Raw genomic sequence first — 25079 nt, forward strand, 5'->3', positions numbered from 1 at the left:
CCCCCCCCCCCCTTCTCAATCTTTATCCAAATTCATCATTATCTTTTTTCGTTTGACCATATAAGTCGTTTGATGTCCGATTTGTGTTATTAACGTTCTTTAAGTTTATCATGTTGATGTTGTTGCTTGAAGTATTATTATTATTTTTTATTTATTTCGTTTTATGTTTATTATTTTTTATTTTTTTACTTTTTTTTCTGCATTATTTTGTTGTGTTTTATATTTAAAATTGTTTAGATGTTTAAATTTTGTGTTAGTGGGTCAATTTGTTTGGGTCTTGATGAAATGGGTCAACATTTGGGCCTATTTTAGATTTTTTTCAGATGGCACATCAGCTATTATTCAAGGAAAATTTTTTAAAATGTCATTATTTTAGTATTTAATAGGGTATAGTGTCAACACTTTCAATATTTAGTGATAATGTCAAAATTTTACCTTATTATGTATTTTAATTATATTTTAATTATTTTGTTTAATTAAAAAGAATACCTAATTTATAGAACAAACTGGAGCTATTTAGGGGAGAGAAAAATTATAAAAAGTAACAGATGCTTAAAACTCTCTACATCAGTTACAATTTTTTCAAAATCTGAATGATATATCTGGCCATTATTAATGATGTTCATCCAAAAAAAAAATTATTGCGAGTTTATTGTTTTGGCAAATAAACTGGATAAACGATTTTTGGAAAATAAAAACAAACGAAAAGTCGAAATTCAGGTATGTTTTAGTTAATTAATCCTTATATGTTTGGTATTTGATTGTGATTTGATGCGATTTTATTTGTATAATAATTATTCATATCTATTTGCGTTTTGAATTATTATATATTTTAATCAATGCAATTATCTTTAACTTTTGTACTGATATATATAAATAGTATTCTGATTTGAATTTTTTTTTTTAACTTTTGTATACGAAACTATATATCCAACAGAATACGTATTTGATGCATCAATTGTTTGGACAAGTAATGTTCGAATCTTTTATTTGAATTACTATTGTAACTTTACTGTTTTGTATTCTTGATACAAATTAATGATAATGTCATTATTTTTATATTTAGTATTGACTATGTTTTTTACTATGTGATTTTTTTTACTATAAAGCATATATGGGGAGCATTAGTTTTATAATAAAGCATTATGGACATTGGACTGAAGATAATTGCTATGTTGATTACACAACTGAGGCAATTATGATTAAAGAATATGCATCGTATAAAGATTTAGTTGATGAAGTTGCTAATCAGATTGGGGTAGATTTGAGGTATAACAGATTGAAACTTAAGTATAAAATAGAAGGTAGCATTGCACCTTTGGAGATACACAACGATATGGAAATGAGAGTATATGTCTCATTGAAGAAAGAAGCTCGAGAATTCGCAAAGTACCCCATTTGTGTAACTGTATCTGTGAATGATCGTGATATAAATTGTAAAAATGAGTATGAAGAAGATGTTGGCATGTGTATGATAAATGGAGGAAGTAATACTAATAACCAAGTTAATAGTTATTAGTGCACCATTAATCAGTAATGAGTTAAGTAACTCTATTATCTGCAATATGAATCATAAAGAAGTCATTGAGGATCAAGTTTATAAGAATAAACGTACTTTGAAAGTTGTGATGATGAAATATGCCATTGATAATAGATTTCAGTGGAAGACAGAAAGATCAAGTTTAGTAAGGTATTATGTATTTATATAGATTTTATCTTTTGTTGTTATAGTAATTATTCCATATAATATCATGTATTAATTTGCTTTGTTTATTTTCTTTTATAATTCAAGCAGTTATACACTTGTTTGTGTATCTGAAAATTGTGGATGGATAATAAAGGCTTTCAACATCAATAAATCGAGAACGTTTAGAATTAGAAAGTTTGTAGATGAGCATACATGTTCATTAAAAGATATGGTGTATAGTCAGAGACAAGCAACAAGCAGTCTTTTTGGAGGTATAATAAAGCCCAAGCTAGTTGATCATAAAAGAAAGTTGACACCGAAAGACATACAAGTTGATGTTAGACTCGAACTTGGCGTAGATGTATCCTACTTTGTGGCATGGAATGCTAGGGAAAAGGCAATAAATACATTAAGGGGGACGCCATCTGATTCATATAGTAAATTACCCAGTTATTTATATATATTGGACACCACTTATCCTGGATAGCATATAAGAATGAAGAAGATGGAAGAAAATGAATTTCTATATGTCTTTATAGCTTTGTTTCCTTTCATAAAAGGTTTTGAAAGTTGTAAGCCAATAGTTGTAGTAGACGGCAGCCATCTCAGGGGGACTTATAATGGCACATTTGTGTCTGCAAGAATGGAGCAGGTAACTATTAGATATTTATATTTTTATAAAGAATTACGCACAGTATTATATTCATTAAAAATGTATTTGTTGTATTTGCCGATATGTATCCAAATGTTTGCATTGTATATATTCAGGAAATATACTGCCCCTAGCTTATGGTATTATTGATTCGGAAAATGATTCATCTTGGACTTGGTTTTTTGAACAGTTTAGAGAAGCTCATGGTTTAAAGAATAAAATGTGTGTTGTATCCGACAGAAACGAGAGTATTATAAAAGCAGTTTCGAGGATATACAACATACCACATTATGCTTGCATGTTTCATCTTTGGAAGAACGTGAAGACACTTTATAAAAAGTCACATGACAGTTTTTCAGAAGTGTTTTATGAAATGGCAAAGGCATACAAACATTCTGAATTTAATGAACTGATGAAAAAAGTAGAACATGTTGATATTAAGGTGAAGAATTATTTGGAATTGGCTGGTTATGACAAATGGGCAAGAGTGTATGCAACAGTTGATCGAGGCACTGTGATGACATCAAACATAGCTGAATGCATAAATGGATGCCTTGTGAAAGCAAGAGAATTACCTATATATGATTTTCTTGAGGAAATTAGACAAATGTTTGGTCGATGGAATTTCAAAAACCATACATCTGCTTCTAATACATTCACGACACGTTGTGGTAAAGCACAAGCAATGCTCGCTGAAAATGAAGAACTTTCACTGCATATGACGGTATGTTTATGCTTCCTTAAAAGTGTTGTATTTTGCATCTCATTCAGTAAAAAGTAAAGATTGTATAATTGGTATGATTTAACTTCCTTTTAACTTTATGTAATAGGTAGTTGCAACGAGTAATTATGTGCACAGTGTTCGTCATGAAGGGGAAACATTTATTGTTTGTCTTGAAAAGAAAACTTGCACATGTAGGAGATTTCAAGTGGATGAAATACCATGTTCGCACGCTTGGGCTGTTTTAAAGAAGAAATTTCTTGATTCTGAACCGTATTGTTCTGACCTTTACAAGCCAAATACATTACTTGTTACATATGCTAATCCAATCAATCCATTACCTGATCGAAAAGATTGGAATATGCCTGCATATGTAGAGAATGAAATATTTAAGCCTCCAAAGTTCAAATAACTACCTGGTAGGCCTCCAAAAAAGCTTCGTGATAAGACATACAGTGAGCTATATGGAAAGAAGAACAAGAATTCTTGTAGTACTTGTGGTCAAAAGGGACATAATAGGCGATCATGCAGGAATGGACCTCGAACTGAATAGTTAGATATGTTTGATTTTGTTTTGAAAAATAAATTTATATGTGTTTGTACAAATTGTTTATCCTTGTATTTGATGTTTTCATAATGTTCAACGAATAATATTTTATCAAAATATGTTCGTTTGCGCGTATATACTTGTATCCTAATAAAAGTTTTGTATTTGTAATATATAACTTAAACGTTCATAAAAAATAAAGTAAACAAAAATTAAACAAAAATAAAATAAAATAAAGTCCTTGATTTTAAAAAAATAGAATACACAAAAGTATTGTTTCTAATGAAATACAAAATCATTTGATAGCTCACTCCATATTATTGCCTATCACACTATATATGAATAAGCTGAGAATTCAATATGTATATGTATATGCAAGAACACTAAAAAATATGACTTGAGAAATTGTGATTTAATGTTCATAAACAAATATATTTGACACTATATAATACAACTAATGTGACAACATTTGAAAATAAATTAGATTTTAATACAAACAATACAACTACAAGTAATGTGACGTAATGAATACAGAACATAATAAAAAACCTGTCAATGTATATAATGTAATACAACTATTTTACAACGATGGATACAACATACAAAATACAACACATGGAATCAACTAACATAATATATATACATAAAATCAAAATGAAAAGTATGCAAAATAAACTGCTAAACAAAAGTTAATCAAAATGATAAGTATGCAAAATTATCTGCTACATAAAAGTTAATCAAAATGATAAGTATGCAAAATATAAAGCAAAATAAAAGTTTATGAAACATAAATTAAGTAGTTTTAAAACACGAAGAAGTATCTTCAACAAACGCACAACTACTGTATTTCAATTGGAGCAGGCACAACACGAACACATAGAGGCATGGCATGCCTAAGGGGTGCCTCAGAGTCACTAATGGCTTCGTTGTCTTGCTTTTGCTTATTATAATTCCAAAAAAGTGCAGCATATCTTGACCTTAAAAACATTACGTCAAATGTACCACTTGGATTTCCTTGACCATAAGACATCCACTCGGCAAAAGCAAGCATATAGATACCACAATCCCTGAATAAAACATGAGAATACAAAATTAAAATTCAAATACAAACAAAAATGAAATACTGAATTAAAATTAATACAACTTACAAGCTGCCATCGGTCTGTTGAGGTATGTTGTCTATGAAAATTATCTCAAATAACTCATTCTCTTCTTGACTAACAGATCTATCTATACCTCTGTTCTTGTAATAATCATACATAGTCAACTTAAGCGGAATGAGTTGATCCAACTTGGTAACCGCTTTCCTGATTGCTGCATCATGACCTGCCGCTCTGTAAGAATCATAAACGTATACACGTCTATCATTAAGAGAGAGTACCGCAAAATGCCCAAAGAAATTTTTTCTTTACATTTACAGGGATAAATACGTGATCCATTAAATGCAACGGAATGCCGACATGAACTTTATACCCTCTAATGTAATCACCCATAAAATGCTCTTCATCAGCAGACATCACTATCTAAATCTTCATACTTCTTTCAAATTGATGAAATTTTGAACGTAAACACACAATCCACAGTTGTGTATTTATACCTGCTGTCAACATCATACTTGGTTTTCTTTCTCAAATAATAGAAGATAACATTGATATGCTGAATAATAAAAAATAAATAATCATTAGATAACAATAAAACAACGAAGAATAACTAAATAACTACAGTTGTTACTTACCGAATCATTCAACAATTGTACTTTTGAGTACAAATTGTAAACAAATTTTTATTGTCTAAAATATCTACATCAAAGTCAAATGGGACTGAAATGCGTGTTTTACCCTTCTTGTATCGGTCCTGATCATGACGTCTAAACAAATACACAAAAAATAAAAGGTATACAATTTGCTTAAATTTCATATTGATTACATAGAAACATAGAAATTATATAGGTATCGAATGTACTTGTGAAAATATGCACCAGAATTTAGAGTAACATACATAGCAACAAATAAATTTCTGGATTGTTATTACAATACAGAATTTTAAAAAGATTAACGAACAATATATGAGTTGTTTCAATCAATTTATAATACAACGTACATTAGCATTCAATAAGTTGATTCATTGAAAATACACTAACATGTTTAGAATACAGTAAAAAAAATGATTCAGATTAATAACTGATTATGCAAAATAACCTCAAAATAATAATCATGAATACTAAAAAAAACATATCATATACTAAAAAAATGGAGAATACATAATACAACATACAATTTTTTTTATATTATTATGCGTCTTAAATACTTACTTGTTCTCATGTTTTGCAAAAAGACCTTTCGCAAATCCATGACCCGTGTGCATCATGATATCACGATTTCAGTTCAAAAATAATTGGTTGCACCGATGAAGTACATGATGTAAATATTAAATTAAAAAATAACATACCATATACAAAAATTAGAATAAATATATATAAATCAGATTTAAAACACATTAAAATTTGTTATGTCTTTATACTTGCAGATGAGCCGGACGATGTCATATATGGGGATGTATTGAAAGGGCCTGGACGTCTAATCCTATGCGCAGGTAATGGTGTGTGAACAGGAGTTATTTTGTTCTGACTCTCCATGCTAGCCTGTTTTTGCATATTTGAGTTATCATTGTTTGTGGTTTGAATATGTCACGACCCAAAACCGAGCCGCGACTGGCACCCACACTTACCCTCCTATGTGAGCGAACCAACCAATCTAAACCCTAACATTTCAATTTAATATCGACAGAAAGTAATGCGGAAGACTTAAACTCATTAATAAAAACCAATTCAATAACTTCTAAAATTCAACATCTATTATTCCCCAAAATCTGGAAGTCATCACCACAAGAACATCTATGATCAAATTACTAAACTAAGAGTATTCTAAGAAGCTAAAATAAACAAAAGCTAGTCCATGCCGGAACTTCAAGGAATCAAGACATGAGGAAGAAGATCCAGTCCAAGCTAGAAGCATTAGCTCACCCTGAAATCCGGTGTAATGAAGACTGGCTAGAGTTGCGGTTGAGTTGAAGACGACGGTACGTTTGCTGCACTCCACAAATAACAAAGAAAACAAATACAAGTAGGGGTCAGTACAAAACACGGGTACTGAGTAGATATCATCGGCCAACTCAAAATAGAAAACAGTATATATCAGATAATATCATAAATCAACTACAATACTCAACGTGTAGCAACAACAAGTTCTATAATCATTAATAAGCACCGCCAAGTTCACACATGAGGACTCAAGCCTCAATACCATACTCTTTTGGGAATTAGGTTCATTAGATTGAGTATATTAACATCTTTCAAGATTCTTTATCTTTATTCCTCTTGTGTCGGTACGTGACACTCCGCTCCCCTACTACTATGTGTCGGTACGTGACACTCCGATCCCCTAATTCTACGTGTCGGTTCGTGACACCCGATCCCCCAATTCTACGTGTCGGTTCGTGACACCCGGTCCCCCTAATTCTACGTGTCGGTTCGTGACACCCGATCCCCTAATTCTACGTGTCGGTTCGTGACACCCGGTCCCCCTAATTCTACGTGTCGGTTCGTGACACCCGATCCCCTAATTCTACGTGTCGGTTCGTGACACCCGGTCCCCTAATTCTACGTGTCGGTTCGTGACACCCGATCCCCTAATTCTACGTGTCGGTTCGTGACACCCGGTCCCCTAATTCTACGTGTCGGTTCGTGACACCCGATCCCCTAATTCTACGTGTCGGTTCGTGACACCCGGTCCCCTAATTCTACGTGTCGGTTCGTGACACCCGATCCCCTAATTCTACGTGTCGGTTCGTGACACCCGATCCCCTAATTCTACGTGTCGGTTCGTGACACCCGATCCCCTAATTCTACGTGTCGGTTCGTGACACCCGATCCCCTAATTCTACGTGTCGGTTCGTGACACCCGATCCCCTAATTCTACGTGTCGGTTCGTGACACCCGATCCCCTAATTCTACGTGTCGGTTCGTGACACCCGATCCCCTAATTCTACGTGTCGGTTCGTGACACCCGATCCCCTAATTCTACGTGTCGGTTCGTGACACCCGATCCCCTAATTCTACGTGTCGGTTCGTGACACCCGATCCCCTAATTCTACGTGTCGGTTCGTGACACCCGATCCCCTAATTCTACGTGTCGGTTCGTGACACCCGGTCCCCTAATTCTACGTGTCGGTTCGTGACACCCGGTCCCCCTAATACTACGTGTCGGTTCGTGACACCCGCTCCACTAATCTCATTCTATTAATTCATCAATCCTTCTTTTATACCAAGGCATCATCAACCCCATTACTTTAGTTCATCAAGCCTTCTTTTATACCAAGGCATCATCAATCTCATTAACAAAGTAGATTAGGGTTTTTCAAGATTTGGGATTCAATAGCTTCATCATGCTTATTTTATCACAATTATATACAAAATCACATCATGCATACACACAATTAAGCATATAGAAGGGTTTACAATACTACCCAATACATATCATTCGCTATTAAGAGTTTACTACGAATAGCATAAACCATAACCTACCTCCACCGAAGATTCGTGATCAAGCAAGCAAATTCCCCAAATTCTTGTTGTCCTCTTCGTTTCTCTCTCTCTCTACTCGTTCTCCCTCTCTTTCTGTTCTTTTTCTTTTTCTTATTCAAACCCTCTTTCTTTTACCCTAATTAGCATATAATTAAGTATAAAGATGGCAATAATATCCCACTAATTAACTCAAGGTTACCTCTTTTAACCCCCAAGTAATTAGACTTATTAACATTAACCCACTAACTTTATAATTAAAGCAGGAATAGTCCAAAACGCCCCTTAAATTACTAACAGAAATCCGACCCAGCCTGGGATTTACGCAGCCTGTGACGGGCCGTCGTGCCTGCGACGGTCCGTCCTGCTGCTCCGTCACAGAGTTCAGAGACTAGATTTTTACCAAGAGTCTGTGACGGCCCGTCACGCCTGTGACGGTCCGTCCTGCCATTCCGTTACGAAGTTCAGAGAGTCGATTTCAGTACCCAAATTTCAGAATTCTAAGTGTTTTGGAACGAGACCCCCTCGACGGTCCGTCGTGCCCATGACGGTCCGTCGTGGGTTCCGTCGACTCAGACAGTTTTTCCAGAAATAAAATCTGCTGCTTAAAACGACTAAACAGGTCGTTACAATAGATACCAATTTACCCATCGTTCGTCCTCGAACGATCACAAGAAGAAAAACAAGGGCGAAAAGGAGTACCTGAATCTGTAAACAGGTGTGGGTATCTTTCTCGCATATCAGCCTCCTTCTCCCAAGTGGCCTCTTCAACTGGTCGATTCTTCCATTGAACTTTGATGGATGCAATCTCCCTTGATCTCAACTTGCGAATTTCTCTATCTAGAATGGCAACAGGCTCCTCCTCATAAGTCAAATTCTCATCAAGCAGAACTGAATCCCAACGAATGATGTAGTTTCCATCCCCATGGTATCTTTTCAACATAGACACATGAAATACCGGATGCACTCCTGACAGCCCTGGAGGCAAGGCTAATTCATAAGCCACCTCCCCTACTCGCTTAAGTACTTCAAATGGTCCAATATACCTTGGGCTTAGCTTACCTCTTTTACCAAACCGCATCACCCCTTTCATGGGCGAAACCTTCAGCAAGACTTGCTCACCCTCCATAAACTCCAAGTCCCTAACCTTTCGATCTGCATATTCTTTTTGCCTGCTTTGAGCCGCTAAAAGCTTTTCTTGAATAGATTTCACCTTCTCTAATGAATCCCTCAAAAGGTCAGTACCCCAAGGTCTAACCTCAAATGCATCAAACCACCCAATGGGAGACCTACATCTCCTCCCATACAATGCTTCGAATGGAGCCATATCAATACTTGAGTGATAGCTATTATTGTATGAAAACTCCGCTAAGGGTAAGAAGCTATCCCAATGGCCACCAAATTCTATCACACATGCACGAAGCATATCCTCCAACACTTGAATCGTTCGCTCAGACTGTCCATCGGTCTGAGGGTGGAATGCAGTACTAAGGTCCAACCTAGTACCTAATTCAGCATGCAATGTTCTCCAAAACTTAGAAGTAAACTGCGTACCTCTATCTGATATGATGGAGAGTGGAACTCCATGCAACCGAACAATCTCTGAGATATAGAGTTTGGCTAACTTTTCTGCATTGTAAGTCACCTTGACCGGAATGAAGTGAGCAGACTTAGTTAACCTATCCACAATTACCCAAATGGAATCAAACTTACCCAATGTCTTTGGAAGACCAACCACGAAGTCCATTGCAATCCTTTCCCACTTCCATTCGGGAATGGGCATTCTCTGAAGTGTTCCTCCGGGCCTCTGGTGTTCATACTTTACTTGCTGACAATTTGGACATTTGGCAACAAAATCAACAATGTCGCGCTTCATTCTACTCCACCAAAAGTGTTGCTTTAGGTCACGATACATCTTGGTTGCACCAGGGTGTATAGAATACCTTGAACTATGAGCCTCTGTCAGAATAGTGTTGATCAAATCATCAACACGGGGTACACATACCCTTCCCTTGATTCTCAAAACACCTTCCTCATCGATTGTTGCTTCTTTAGCCTCTCCTCGCAACACTTTATCTCGGATTCGGATCAATTTCTCATCATTAAACTGTTTTCCCTTGATCTTGTCAAGAAAAGAAGATCTCGCCTCCACACTGGCCAAAAATCCTCCCTTCTCATTTACTTCCAACCTCATAAGGTCATTAGCCAGAGTCTGAACTTCTCTAGCCAATGGGCGTCTAGAAGCTTGTAAGTGAGCTAGACTACCCATGCTCCCTGCTTTTCTACTTAAGGCGTCTGCCACCACATTAGCCTTTCCTGGGTGATACAAGATGGTGACATCATAATCCTTCAGTAGTTCCATCCATCTCCTCTGTCTCAAATTTAAATCTTTCTGAGTAAAGACATACTGTAGACTGCGATGATCCGTATAGACTTCACACTTAACCCCATATAGATAGTGTCTCCATTGCTTTAATGCAAACACTACCGCAGCCAACTCCAAATCGTGGGTCGGATAATTACGTTCATGCACCTTTAGTTGCCTCGAAGCATACGCAATTACGTTCTTCTCTTGCATTAGCACTGCACCCAAACCAGAATAGGATGCATCACAATACACAATGAAGTTCTTACCCTCTACTGGCAAGGTAAGGATAGGTGCGGTAGTCAGCAAGGTCTTGAGTTTCTGAAAGCTTTCCTCACATTCATCCGACCATACAAATGGAACATTCTGCTTAGTCAAGTTCGTCAATTGGGAAGCAATAGAAGAGAATCCCTTGACAAATCGACGGTAGTAACTGGCTAAACCAACAAAGCTTCTTATTTCTGACACATTAGTAGGTCTTACCCAATTCTTCACTACTTCGATCTTAGAAGGATCCACCATCACTCCATCCTTAGAAACCACGTGCCCCAAGAAGGACACTGAATCTAGCCAAAACTCACACTTGGAGAATTTGGCATAAAGCTTTTTCTCCCTCAACATTTCCAACACAATTCTCAAATGCTCCTCATGTTCCTTCTTACTCTTGGAGTATATCAGTATATCATCAATAAATACGATCACAAAGAGATCCAGATATGGCTTAAAAATCCCGTTCATCAAGCTCATGAAAGCAGCAGGGGCATTCGTTAGTCCAAAGGACATTACCAAGAATTCATAATGCCCATACCTGGTTCGAAAAGCAGTCTTTGGCACATCTGCTGCCCGTATTTTCAATTGATGATAACCAGACCTCAAGTCAATCTTAGAGAAGACACAAGCACCTTGTAACTGATCGAACAAATCATCAATGCGAGGAAGAGGATACCTGTTCTTAACAGTTACTTTATTTAGTTGCCGGTAATCTATGCACATCCGAAGACTCCCATCTTTCTTCTTCACAAACAAAACAGGAGCACCCCAAGGGGATGCACTCGGTCTAATAAAGCCTTTCCCTAACAATTCTTGAAGTTGGGCCTTTAACTCCCTTAACTCTGCTGGAGCCATTCTATAAGGGGGTATGGAAATGGGACGAGTACCCGGCTCCAAATCAATGCAAAAGTCAATATCCCTGTCCGGTGGCATACCAGGAAGGTCTGCAGGGAACACATCCAGAAACTCACGAACTACCGAAACCGACTCAATCGAAGGTACTTGGGTAGTATCATCCCTGAGGTGTGCCAAGAACGCTAAACACCCTTTACTAACCATTTTCTTAGCACGAAGAAAGGAGATGATACGAACTGGAGTGGAAGTGTAGTTACCCTCCCACACTAACGGATCTGTCCCAGGCTTGGCTAACGTTACAGTTTTAGCATTACAATCTAAGATTGCAAAATTTGGAGAAAGCCAAGTCATACCCAGAATTACATCGAAATCAACCATTTCTAAGATAACCAAGTCTACACGAGTGTTGCTACCCATAAAAGTCACCAGACAAGACCTATATACCTTTTCGACTATCACAGACTCACCCACCGGAGTAGAAACACGAATAGGCATGTCAAGCAATTCACAATGTAAATTAAGACCAGTAGCAAATGAGGAAGATACATATGAAAATGTGGAGCCAGGATCAAATAATACAGAAGCCATGCAATCACAAACCAAAAGATTACCTGTGATAACAGCATCTGATGTCTCCGCTTCAGACCGCCCAGGGAAAGCGTAACAATGGGCCCTATCACCTGTCTGCCCGTTGCCCCTACCATGTGGTGTTGTAGTAGCTCCAATTTGTCCGTCACCCCGGCCGTTTTGGTGACCACCATTACCTCGGCCACCACGCCCTCCAGAATAACGGCCTCTTCCATGACCACCTCTACCTCTGACTGTTGGGGGTCTGTAACCTTGTTTTGGACAAAACCTCCTAATGTGTCCGATCTCTCCACATTCATAACACTCTCTGGACTCAAGCTTAGGTCTCTGTGAGAACGACGAAGTCTGGGGATGACCTCCAGACTCAGAGAAGTGTTGACCGGTCTGCGGTGGACCCCCAACTACGGTCTGCAGTGAAGACTGAATAGGTCGGGCTGGATAACCTCCTGAACCCTGCCCTCTGGAGTAAGAACCATTAAACTCACCTCCCTTACGAAACCTTTTAGATGTCGATGCCATGGTGAAGTCATCTGGCTTCACTCCCTCCACCTCTATCACGAAGTCTACCACTTCCTGGAAGGATTTCGCTGTAGCCGCTACCTGTAAGGCTGAAATCCGCAAATCTGACCTCAACCCTTTCACAAAACGGCGAATCCGCTCTTGTGAACTGAAGCAAAGCTGAGTGGCATACCTAGATAATGCACGAAACTTAGCCTCATACGCAGTGACCGTCATCCTGCCTTGCTCTAGGCTCAAGAACTCATCTCTCCTCCTATCCCTCAAGGTTCGGGGGATATACTTCTCCATAAACAAGCTAGAGAATGATGCCCAAGTCATAGGTGGTGCCTCTGCTGGTTGACACTCAACATGTGACCGCCACCACATTTTGGCGTTCCCTTGAAACTGATAAGTCACAAACTCAACACCAAACCGTTCTACTATACCCATCTTATGTAGTAACTCATGACAATCAACCAGAAAGTCGTAGGCATCCTCAGATTCAGCACCCTTAAAGACTGGAGGTTTCAATTTCAAGAACTTACTGAAAAGTTCATGCTGATCGCTTGTCATTATAGGCCCTGTAGTCAAACGAGGAAACGTGCCTATTTCCAATGGAGCATCCATGCGGGGAGCCGCAGCAGTTGCCTGTTGTACTTCCGGAACCTGAGGTGCTGGTGCAGAAAACACTGGAGGTGTCTGGCCTTGATCAGATAACCCACTAAGATAAGCCAGAACCTGATTGATCATCTCTGGGGTAGGTTGGGGTGGCAATCCCTCATTCTGTACTTGTTCATTCTCCCCTTCCTCACCCTCTATTACCACTTCCTCAGTTGGTGGAGGAGTCACCGCCCTAGTACCAGATGGGGCAGGTGCTTGTCCTCTTCCCCTAGAGGACGTCCTCCCACGACCTCTACCACGGCCTCTTGCCGCTGCTCTTCCTCGAGCTACAGCCCCAGTGGCTGGCTCAGACGCACCCTGTCCCGCCGGTGCTGGTGTTGACGTAGTCATTGCTCTAGTTCTGGCCATCTGCGAAATAGAGTGAAGATGGTCAGATACCAATTTGTATCACCTAGATACCAATTGGATTCAAGTAATAGCACGAAAGAAAGAAAGAATGGAATTTTCCTAAAGTCCTATAGCCTCTCAAAGAAAAGTAAAGGCGTCCCCCTACCGTTCCTTAAGACTCTACTAGACTCGTTCTTGTGTGATGAGACCAACGAACCTAATGCTCTGATACCAAGTTTGTCACGACCCAAAACCGAGCCGCGACTGGCACCCACACTTACCCTCCTATGTGAGCGAACCAACCAATCTAAACCTTAACATTTCAATTTAATATCAACAGAAAGTAATGCAGAAGACTTAAACTCATTAATAAAAACCAATTCAATAACTTCTAAAATTCAACATCTATTATTCCCCAAAATCTGGAAGTCATCACCACAAGAACATCTATGATCAAATTACTAAACTAAGAGTATTCTAAGAAGCTAAAATAAACAAAAGCTAGTCCATGCCGGAACTTCAAGGCATCAAGACATGAGGAAGAAGATCCAGTCCAAGCTAGAAGCATTAGCTCACCCTGAAATCCGGTGTAATGAAGACTGGCTAGAGTTGCGGTTGAGTTGAAGACGACGGTACGTTTGCTGCACTCCACAAATAACAAAGAAAACAAATACAAGTAGGGGTCAGTACAAAACACGGGTACTGAGTAGATATCATCGGCCAACTCAAAATAGAAAACAGTATATATCAGATAATATCATAAATCAACTACAATACTCAACGTGTAGCAACAACAAGTTCTATAATCATTAATAAGCACCGCCAAGTTCACCCATGAGGACTCAAGCCTCAATACCATACCCATTTGGGAATTAGGTTCATTAGATTGAGTATATTAACATCTTTCAAGATTCATTATCTTTATTCCTCTTGTGTCGGTACGTGACACTCCGCTCCCCTACTACTATGTGTCGGTACGTGACACTCCGATCCCCTAATTCTACGTGTCGGTTCGTGACACCCGATCCCCTAATTCTACGTGTCGGTTCGTGACACCCGATCCCCTAATTCTACGTGTCGGTTCGTGACACCCGATCCCCTAATTCTACGTGTCGGTTCGTGACACCCGATCCCCTAATTCTACGTGTCGGTTCGTGACACCCGATCCCCTAATTCTACGTGTCGGTTCGTGACACCCGATCCCCTAATTCTACGTGTCGGTTCGTGACACCCGATCCCCTAATTCTACGTGTCGGTTCGTGACACCCGATCCCCTAATTCTACGTGTCGGTTCGTGACACCCGATCCCCTAATTCTACGTGTCGGTTCGTGACACCCGGTCCCCTAAATCTACGTGTCGGTTCGTGACACCCGATCCCCTAATTCTACGTGTCGGTTCGTGACACCCGGTCCCCTAATTCTACGTGTCGGTTCGTGACACCCGGTCCCCCTAATTCTACGTGTCGGTTCGTGACACCCGCTCCCCTAATTCTACGTGTCGGTTCGTGACACCCGGTCCCCCTAATACTACGTGTCGGTTCGTGACACCCGCTCCACTAATCTCATTCTATTAATTCATCAATCCTTCTTTAATACCAAGGCATCATCAACCCCATTACTTTAGTTCATCAAGCCTTCTTTTATACCAAGGCATCATCAATCTCATTAACAAAGTAGATTAGGGTTTTTCAAGATTTGGGATTCAATAGCTTCATCATGCTTATTTTATCACAATTATACAATCACATTCATACAAGCATACAATTAAGCATATAGAAGGGTTTACAATACTACCCAATACATATCATTCGCTATTAAGAGTTTACTACGAATAGCATAAACCATAACCTACCTCCACCGAAGATTCGTGATCAAGCAAGCAAATTCCCCAAAGCTTGTGTTTCCTCTTCGTTCGTTTCTCTCTTTCTCGTTCGACCCTCTCTCTCTCTCTTTGTTCTTTCTATTTTTCTCATTCAAACCCTCTTTCTTTTACCCTAATTAGCATATAATTAAGTATAAAGATGGCAATAATATCCCACTAATTAACTCAAGGTTACCTCTTTTAACCCCCAAGTAATTAGACTTATTAACATTAACCCACTAACTTTATAATTAAAGCAAGAATAGTCCAAAACGCCCCTTAAATTACTTAATAGAAATCCGACCCAGCCTGGGATTACGCAGCCTTTGACGGCCCGTCGTGCCTGCGACGGTCCGTCCTGCTGCTTCCGTCACAGACTTCAGAGACTAAATTTCCTTGAAGAGTCTGTGACGGTCCGTCGTGCCCACGACGGTCCGTCCTGCTATTCCGTTACGAAGTTCAGAGAGTCGATTTCAGTACCCAAATTTCAGAATTCCAAGTGTTTTGGAACGAGACCCCCTCGACGGTCCGTCGTGCCCATGACGGTCCGTCGTGAGATCCGTCGTCTCAGCCAGTTTTTCCAGAAATAAAATCTGCTGCTCAAAACGACTAAACAGGTCGTTACAGAATATGCATGATAATGCTCTGTTCTGCATTAATGGTATTGTCAGTAACACAAATACTTTTTATGTCACTGAGACTTGACATTAGAGAATCATCCAACTCAAACTGTGATTGTTGTGACCCTTCCATGGGAGCAATGAACTGAATAGAGGTAGAAAATATGAACTGATCCTCTTCATCATTGTCATCTTGATCTGTAAAATCATGTTGTCTTTCAAAAACAAGCGGCCTTATTTTTTTGGGTTTGTCAAATACAAATGATGGTTGACGTATCTGTAGTTAACAAAAAAATAACATTATTCAAATGCAAATTATACTAATAACAACAAAACTAATTAGTTTAGATAAGTAGAAAACATACAGTTGGGATTATTGATTTAGACGAACTAAAACCAGCATCTACAGTGATCAGATTACGCACAGGGGAATTTTCACAATCAACCTTTAAATATATAAAAATGTGAATTATAAAAAATAATCAAAATATTCCCAACGGCACTATATAAATATGTAGAGTTAACCAACATACTTGTTTATCAGCATCCCCAACAATATCGGGTATGTCTCCCAGATTTGAATTTTTAAAAATTGAATGATCCTTGAAAAAAGGAGATTGAATAAAAAAAAATATCGGTAAACCATATAAAAATACAAAATTTATAATGAACATACTTGGAGAACTTCCTTGCTGCCATCATTTGAGCTTTCATCACACTCCGTTTTCTCATCATCAAGAAGTTCATTCAATCCATGTAGATATTTGATACAAAAGTAGTCAACATATAGATAAAAAATAGTTATAATGAAATACAGTATTAACGACATATAAAATACAAATTAATATTAAACATAAACGTAGTAAGAAAAACAAAATACAAAAATAATAATCTTTATTTTCAAAATGAGTTATCTCTACCTGATTTTGATTTTCTGATACAACTGGACTTGTAAAATGTTGTCGTCCTTGAGCAGCATTGTGATTGTTTGTGTTGTTCTGAAAATATATTGGATATAAAAGTAATCAACATATATTTAATCACTATGGATAATGAAATAAGGTACTTACAAATATTAAAAAAAAATTATATTAGACATATATATATTACAGCATACAGAATACAAATAGAATAAACTATTATTTTCAAAATGAGTTGTGTCTACCTGATTTTGATTTTCTGATAAAATTGGACTTGTAAAAGGTTGTTATCCTTGACCAGCAATGTCATTAATTTTTTTTGTCCTGAAAATATTAAATTACAACAGAGAATTCAAAAAAATAAAAAGAATAAAAATAATTTTAAACATAACAATTGAGCATATTGTTTCACCTTCAAAGTAGACATAATGATATTAAAATTATCATTTATCAACTTTCGAATGTCTTTGAACTTTTCTCTGACCTGAAATAGTTACAATATGTGTAAAATTTACAGATTGCAATAATTTGAATAAATATATTGAAAAAACATAAGTATAAACACTATATATCTCCTTTCGTAACTCAGAGAGTTCTTTCCTCATAAATTGTTCATGATACACACCTACAGATGGTATTTGAGAATCCTTTGTTGGCACATAAGTATGAGTGGTTGTCTTCCTAGAATACAATTTTTGTTTCTTCCGCACAACTTTTTGAATCGCAGCTTTTTCACATTCCGTTTTGCTACTGGATCAATCTGTTCATTCCGTTCCATTTGATCTGCGATATTTGAGTCCTTTTTTAGTATCCTTTTAGCAGGTGATACTGATTGCCCCTTTTTTCTTTTATCTGTAACCTTCATTGAAGGTGGAGGTGGGTTGACAAATCATCATCTTAATTCTATCCAGAAAGTGCTTGTTCATCAATATCACGATGTAATTTTGTTTGAACACCTTCAGTTGATTTTTCAACACCTTCAGGAGGCAATTGTAGAACAACAATTTCCATTAGAGAAGGGACAACATTCTTCCATTTAATCTGAAAACGATAGTAAAAAGAATAATTAACATAATAAAAGATATACATCGAATTAATACAATTACGAGGGTACAATTTCTTGAATTATATACAATACCTCTCTATTACCATCATTGAATGTATCTTTCATCAACATTTTGAATCGGGGTTTTCCTCCTACTGTTTGCCAATTTAGAATACGGGGGATACGATCACTGATTTTTCCGTGCAAAATTCGTCTTACGCTTACCAATGCACTCGTATATCCATTTTTGAAGGATAACATGCATACCACATATTCTATAATATTGACCATCAGTAAGAAAACCTTGTTGATACTCTGTAGCAACCACTCAAATGCTTTTCTGCACCAAGGATAATGCATATACCGACCACTTTCAACCAAATCAAAGTGAATTCTAGGAATTCGCAATGATCTCTTCTCGCCAGAATACACAAACATATGAATGAAATATAATATTGCAAACTTAATCGCATCATCATCATTGTCAACCCAAACTTTACCATTGAACCTATCGAACAAATCAGATCTACGTATGATCTCAGTACCACCAAAGTACTGAACAATAAGTCGGTTAGGTTCTTCTGTGTTAAACTTGAAATCCTCTACAACACCAACACAGTTTAATCCAGTAATGAGCGCAAACGTCCTAATTGTGAACTTTAAAATAGCTCCATTTACTTTGATTACAAGAGACTGATTACTACTAGCTTCTACTTCTAGTGACATACCTGTGAATTTGACCTTGCCCAACACATTTTTTGATTTTCATATACTGACCAAAACACGTACTCTCACAAAAAAGTTTATACTGCTCCGGTGTAAGCTTGTCAGTCAACTTGGATTTAATGTCATGATTTACTATACAGTGAATGTGGGGTGCATTTTTGGTAGCTTTTTGCAAGCATAAGAAGTCCCCTGGCATATTGAATTCAAAAAAAATGAAATAATACTAAAATAATAGAACAAAAAAACATAATAATAAATAAAAAATCAACACAGTTACAATAACATACCAAAAAAAACATATGGTTACTAATATGTGGTACATTGACATAACTAACACAAAAAAAAAACAGAATACAAAATGAATTTATGGATATATACTGACATAATACAGAATACAATATACAATTCCAAATCTATGGATACAAAAATACAATAAAACTATGAAATACAAAAATACATACTTGACTAAAACATCAACAAAATTCATACACTTCCTAATATATGAATACAAAAAATATTAAAACTATAAAACACAAAAATAAATAATATCTACAACATAATAAAAATTTCATATACACTTACAAATCTATTCGATAATAGTAAATACACAATCAAACGTATAAAATGCGTTACATTGACCAAAAAAAAAAAGCAGAACACAAAATACAATAAACATATTAAATACAAAATGAATTTATGGATATATACTGACATAATACGAATACAACACACAATTCCAAATCTATGGATACAAAAATACAATAAAACTATAAAATACAAAAATACATACTTGACTAAAACATCAACAAAATTCAATATACACTTTCAAATATATGAATACAAAAAACACTAAAACTATAAAACACAAAAATAAATAATAACTACAACATAATAAAAATTCCATATACACTTACAAATATATTCGATAATAGTAAATACACAATCAAACTTATAAAATTTATTACGTTGACAAAAAAAGAAACAGAACACAAAATACAATAAACATTTTAAATACAAAAATACATGCTAACTATAACAGTGAATACAAAAAACATTAGAACTATTAAAAAATTAAAAAAATAATAATTATAACAAGATGAAAATTCCATATACACTTACAAATGTATATGATAATAGTAAATACACAATCAAGCTCATAAAATGTATTACATTGACAACTAACACACACAAAAAAAAAAGAACAGAACACAAAATACAATAAATATATGACATTTAAAAAATTTCCCAATACAAAAATACATAGAAACTATAACAGACTAAACATTCCATACACACTTCCAAACTCATTGTAACATGTATTTTTGTGAATCTTAAAAATTACTAAAAAATTAAACTAAACATGCAATACACAGCACATGCAAAAAAAAATACCTCTTCTCCAAAAAATTGGTCTTCTTCAACTTCATGGTTATGAATTTGTGTGGGATTTTGCACCTCGACAGGTTCAGGCATCCCCCCCCCCCTCGTATATCCTCCTTAGACTTAGAAGCTGAACCTACATTGTTGTTTATTTCTTGAGTGAAAAAAAAATTAAACGATGAGAACTCGGAAGAACATTGATTTTTTTGTACAATACCTCTAGTAACTCTCTTGAAGGCGTCCATTGAAGAGAGAATTTTGTATTATGAAACCCTAAAAAATGATTTAAGAACAACAACAAAACAAAAAAAATTAAAAAAAATACTAAAATTAGTAAGTAAATCAATAAGGAATATGAAGAACATAATACCCAAATTAATGTGAATCTCCTAAATCTGGAAAGTTGAGGATATGTGAAGAAATTGATTTTGAAGAAGGTGTGCCTATTGAAGAAGGTTAGAGAGAAAACGTGAAATCCAAACGAAAATCGGGGAAGATGTTGAATATTAACAAAGATAATAGGAAAATTCGGGAATCTATAAAGAATTAATTTTGAAAAAGGTTAGAGAGAGAGTAAAATCTTTTATTAAGAAAAGTGAAAATAAATCTTGGAAGTTGTGGAATTGCCTATTGAAGAAGGTTAGAGAGAGAACGTGAATATTAACAAAGATAATAGGAAAATTCGAAAATCTATGAAGAATTAATTTTGAAAAAGGTTAGAGAGAGAGTGAAAATCTTTTATTAAGAAAAGTGAAAATAAATCTTGGAAGTTGTAGAATTGATTAGTAACAAATATATAGATAGAAATTGATAATAATCTTAATAAAAGAGAGAGAAAATTTAAAATATCATTAATATATATCCAATTACATAAATATAGGAAAATATTTAATTTATGAGAGAGAAAAAAAGGGTGTAAATAATGAGAGAAAATATAAATAATATAATAATAATTATTTATTTTTAAAATAATGACATTTTTGACATGTTTACTAATATTATTAAAGTATGGATATTATCACTAAATAAGTTGGTTTTTTTTGACTAGTTAGCTAAATTTCCCATTATTCAAACAATGAATAAAAGAAATGGGTCATCTACATGACATTTGGACCTTTTATTTTCAGATGACCCATTAACTATTATTTAAACAATGAATAAAAGAAATGGGTCATCTAGATGACATTTGGGCCTATTATTTTTTGAAGACCCATATAACTATATTCAATTAATGAATAAAGTAAATGAGTCATCTAAAAGGGCAAATGAATGTAATCTGATTTTTCTTTAAAAAAAAATTTTAAAAAAAATATTGGCCATCTTGGGTGGCACCTTGGGAAAACAAAGAGTCCAATGCATGCATTGGCTCTTAAGTTTTCAAGAAAAGTTGGAGGTTTAATGTTGAACACCTATTTAAACCCCCTTCTTTTTTCCATTTAAAAAAAAAAGAAAAAAAAGATAGAAAGAAAATTGCAAGAAGAAGAAAAAAACTTTAAAAAATTTCTTCTTCTTAAAAAAATAAAAAAAGATATTTCTCTTTGGTTGTCTTGGGAATTCAATTGAATTTGCTTCTATTATTTGTTTGTCATCAACTCTAGGTATTTCATTTTACATTTCAATGTAATCTTGAATTAATGTTTATGTTCTTTTTATGTTTTTTTTTAAAAAATTATTAATTTTTTTTTTGCTAAGTTTATTATGATTCTCGTGTGATTATGTTTATCCTTATGTTACTTAGTTTGTATATTTTTATTAGTTTATTTTATAGTGTTTCTCATATGATTGTGTTTATTATCATTTGCATATATATTTTTAATCATATTAAATGTTAGCTTTAGTAAGTAAAAAAAAATTAAAAAAATATAACTATCGCAATTTTTTAGGTTTTGGAAACTTTCTTTTTGAAAAACGAACTTAAGAAAAAAATAAAAAAAATGTAAAACTAGTCATTTTTGCAAAAGGGTTTAATCTGGTCATTTTTGCAACAAAAGAAAAATGTAAATCTGGTTATTTCTGCAAAAAAAATGTAAATATGGTGTTTTTCTTTTTCCAAAAATAAAAATAAAAATAAACATAAAATTCTCTTAAATAAATATTTAAATTGACTATTAAAGTAAAAATACAAATTTGACTAATTTGACTTAATAATCTAACAATTAGAAAATTTGCTATTTTGCAATCTTCTATCAAAGAAGTCAAGGTAGTCCATGGATAAAGAAAAACCGTTTCAACATCAAAAACAACAAAAACTAGAGCAAACATATTTTATATAAAAAAATTTTTTTACCAAATTGGTTATTTCTTAAATTTTTTTCAATATAACAAAAAAAAAAGAAATTAAAAGTAGTATATCATTAGTTTAAAAGAGTGTTTAATTGTAATTTTGTAAAAGTTTTTTTTTTGTTTTTCTTCTTTTGTTGTCATTGTCTAGTAGTAAAACTTAATTGTCTATTTTTGTTTTTTTCTTTTAGTAAAACAATAAATATAAATGATAGAAATTTTTAAATAATAATAAATAAATAAATATTAATCATTTCTTGGTGTATATGTTGCACCATTTTCTTTTATTCTTATTTTTTAAAAAAAAATTGAGTAATTAATTATTGTGTTTTTTTCTTTAAAAAATAAAATAAAACTTCAAATACAATCATGTGTTCGGTTACGATCCTTGGTGTGTATTACTTTCTAAAAAGAAGGGTTTTGTGTGCGGTTACGCTCTTAGGCCAATCAATTTTTAAAAAAAAATTAGTAATTAATACAATTTTTTCCTTCTATCCAAAATAAATAAATAAATTATTTTAGCAAAATATAAGTCAATAAAGCGGCCGTGCTAGAACCACGGGACTAGCGGGGTGCTTCATACCTTTCCTCCGGTCAATAGAATTTCTTACCCAATCTCTGTTTTTCGTAGACCAAAAAAAAGTTTTTTTTTAACTAAGAATTATCTGGTGACTTGGAACACCTAAAAAACTCAATTCCAAGTGGCGACTCTACAAAAAAATCAAAATATATTGTTTTTAAAACCCGTCATATCCACAACAATTGTAAAAAAAAAAGAGGTGTGACAAATCTGGCGACTCCACTGAGGACCACTTGTTTTAGAATACGAGCTTTGTACATTAACTTTTTTTTTTTGCTATTTTGTTTATTTGGATAAATTTTATGTTTGGATGCTAATTGTGTTATTTCAGCAATTCATTGTTTTGATATTATATTGTATATAAAGTATTTTCTCTTGCACACCCTCTGAGTCTCTGTAATTTTGTTATATACGGTGTGTGCGGTTACGCTCCACAGGAATTCTGTCTAGGATGAGTCAGTGTGCGGTTACGCTCCTAATTCTAGGTTCTCACACATGTTAGACGGGGTTGGACCACCAGTTAAGCCGGAATAGCTCTGTTACCGGTACTCTGACCCTCCCCGACTCGAGTTGTCCGCTCGAGTAAAGCTAGGCTAGACACCTTCATAAATGTTAAACCTAGATAAAATGTCTTTGGTATGCTGTTTTTTTCTTTCATCATGTGCATTTGAGCTAGCAAAATTTGAGATATGTATCCGTGCTAGACCAAAGTATTCATTTTATATGCTATGTAAAAATAGATGGTTCAGAAGGTCTTGACATTGTTGACCATCTTCAAAATAGCTTTTTGAGTTTAATTTTTTATTTATTTTTTTAAAAAAGGTCAAAATAAAAGGGCTAGTCTTCCCAAGACAAGTTTTTCTTTTATGAACTATGCAAACCTAATTCTCACTAAAAAGAGATACGTAGGCATCACTTCTCGGGTTTGGTATTTGTAAAAATTGGTGTTTTATTTTATTTTTTTATAAAAAAAACTCCTTTTTTTGCTTTTATTTCTTCACTCTGTTAGAGTTTGTCATAAAAACCTTTATTGGATTCTATTTAAAGGTACATATGGCACCATCGACCAAAGGACAAGGTTCAAAAAGGCCTAGAAGCGAAGGAATTTCAGAGTTCATGATCGTAGATACTATATCAAAATATTTATGACAATGGTGGACAAACATGGGAAGTCATGATAAAAAAAGAGTAAAGGAACACTAGGGGCATTTAGTGCATCTTATGGAGATTGATCCTAGAAAGGATGTGGTCGAGACATTGATTCCTTTTTGGGATCCCAAAAATAATGTATTTCGTTTTTCTGACTGTGAGATGACACCAACTTTGGAAGAAATTGCCAGCTACATGGGGAAGGGGTCTAATGTTTGAGGTGCTGATCTACGCAATAAAAGACCCATAATTCCGAAACATGTTGATGCCAAAAAATTTCTGGAATTGCTCAAGATTAATAAAATAGAGAAAGAGAGTTTGAAAAATGGGTGGGTCTCATTGGACTTTCTATACCAGAGATACGGTCAAAGGGATGGATTCAAGAACTATCGAAACCAGTTGAGTAACCAAGGGAGCAAAGAGGCTTGGAAGGCAAATGGATGTTTTGCTTTTATGGTCGCATTTTTGGGGCTCATTATTTTCCCCAAAAGAGACAAGCATATTGACATTCGTCTGGCTGGTGTGGTGAAGGCGTTGGAAAGTCCAACTATTATTCCTATGATCCTGGCAAATATGTTTCGTGCATTGACTAAATGTTTAAGTGGGGAAATGTAATTTGAAGGCTGTAATATTTTGCTCCAAATATAATTTTTGGAACACTTTTATCACCATGATCGTGCGCCTAGGTTTACTCAATATTGGTGCAACTATGTTTCCTCTCATAAGGAAAGGGAAGCAAAAATTAATT

At 35.2% G+C, this 25079-nt stretch overlaps 1 protein-coding gene and 1 pseudogene across 1 annotated transcript; one reads left to right on the plus strand and one right to left on the minus strand.

The window, feature by feature from the left end:
* Nucleotides 1-1114: 1114 nt before the first annotated feature.
* On the plus strand, nt 1115-3472 carry LOC107032727. The gene is made up of 4 exons (XM_015234299.1): nt 1115-1487; nt 2248-2339; nt 2530-3063; nt 3170-3472. The coding sequence occupies exons 1-4, from the start codon at nt 1115-1117 to the stop codon at nt 3470-3472; spliced, it is 1302 nt and encodes a 433-aa protein (XP_015089785.1).
* Nucleotides 3473-4445: 973 nt separating this feature from the next.
* Nucleotides 4446-17481, minus strand: LOC107032729 (annotated as a pseudogene).
* Between the last annotated feature and the right edge of the window lie 7598 nt (nt 17482-25079).

Source organism: Solanum pennellii, chromosome 10 (genome assembly GCF_001406875.1).
Source record: "Solanum pennellii chromosome 10, SPENNV200".
NCBI classification, from domain to species: domain Eukaryota; kingdom Viridiplantae; phylum Streptophyta; class Magnoliopsida; order Solanales; family Solanaceae; genus Solanum; species Solanum pennellii.

Bases quoted from the DNA above. Each gene is read 5' to 3' on its own strand.
- LOC107032727 (XM_015234299.1), top strand. From the start codon at position 1,115: ATGGGGAGCATTAGTTTTATAATAAAGCATTATGGACATTGGACTGAA. The intron at 2,340-2,529 runs GTAACTATTAGA...TTTTTTGAACAG, and splicing joins TGTCTGCAAGAATGGAGCAG to TTTAGAGAAGCTCATGGTTT. The intron at 3,064-3,169 runs GTATGTTTATGC...TTTATGTAATAG, and splicing joins AACTTTCACTGCATATGACG to GTAGTTGCAACGAGTAATTA.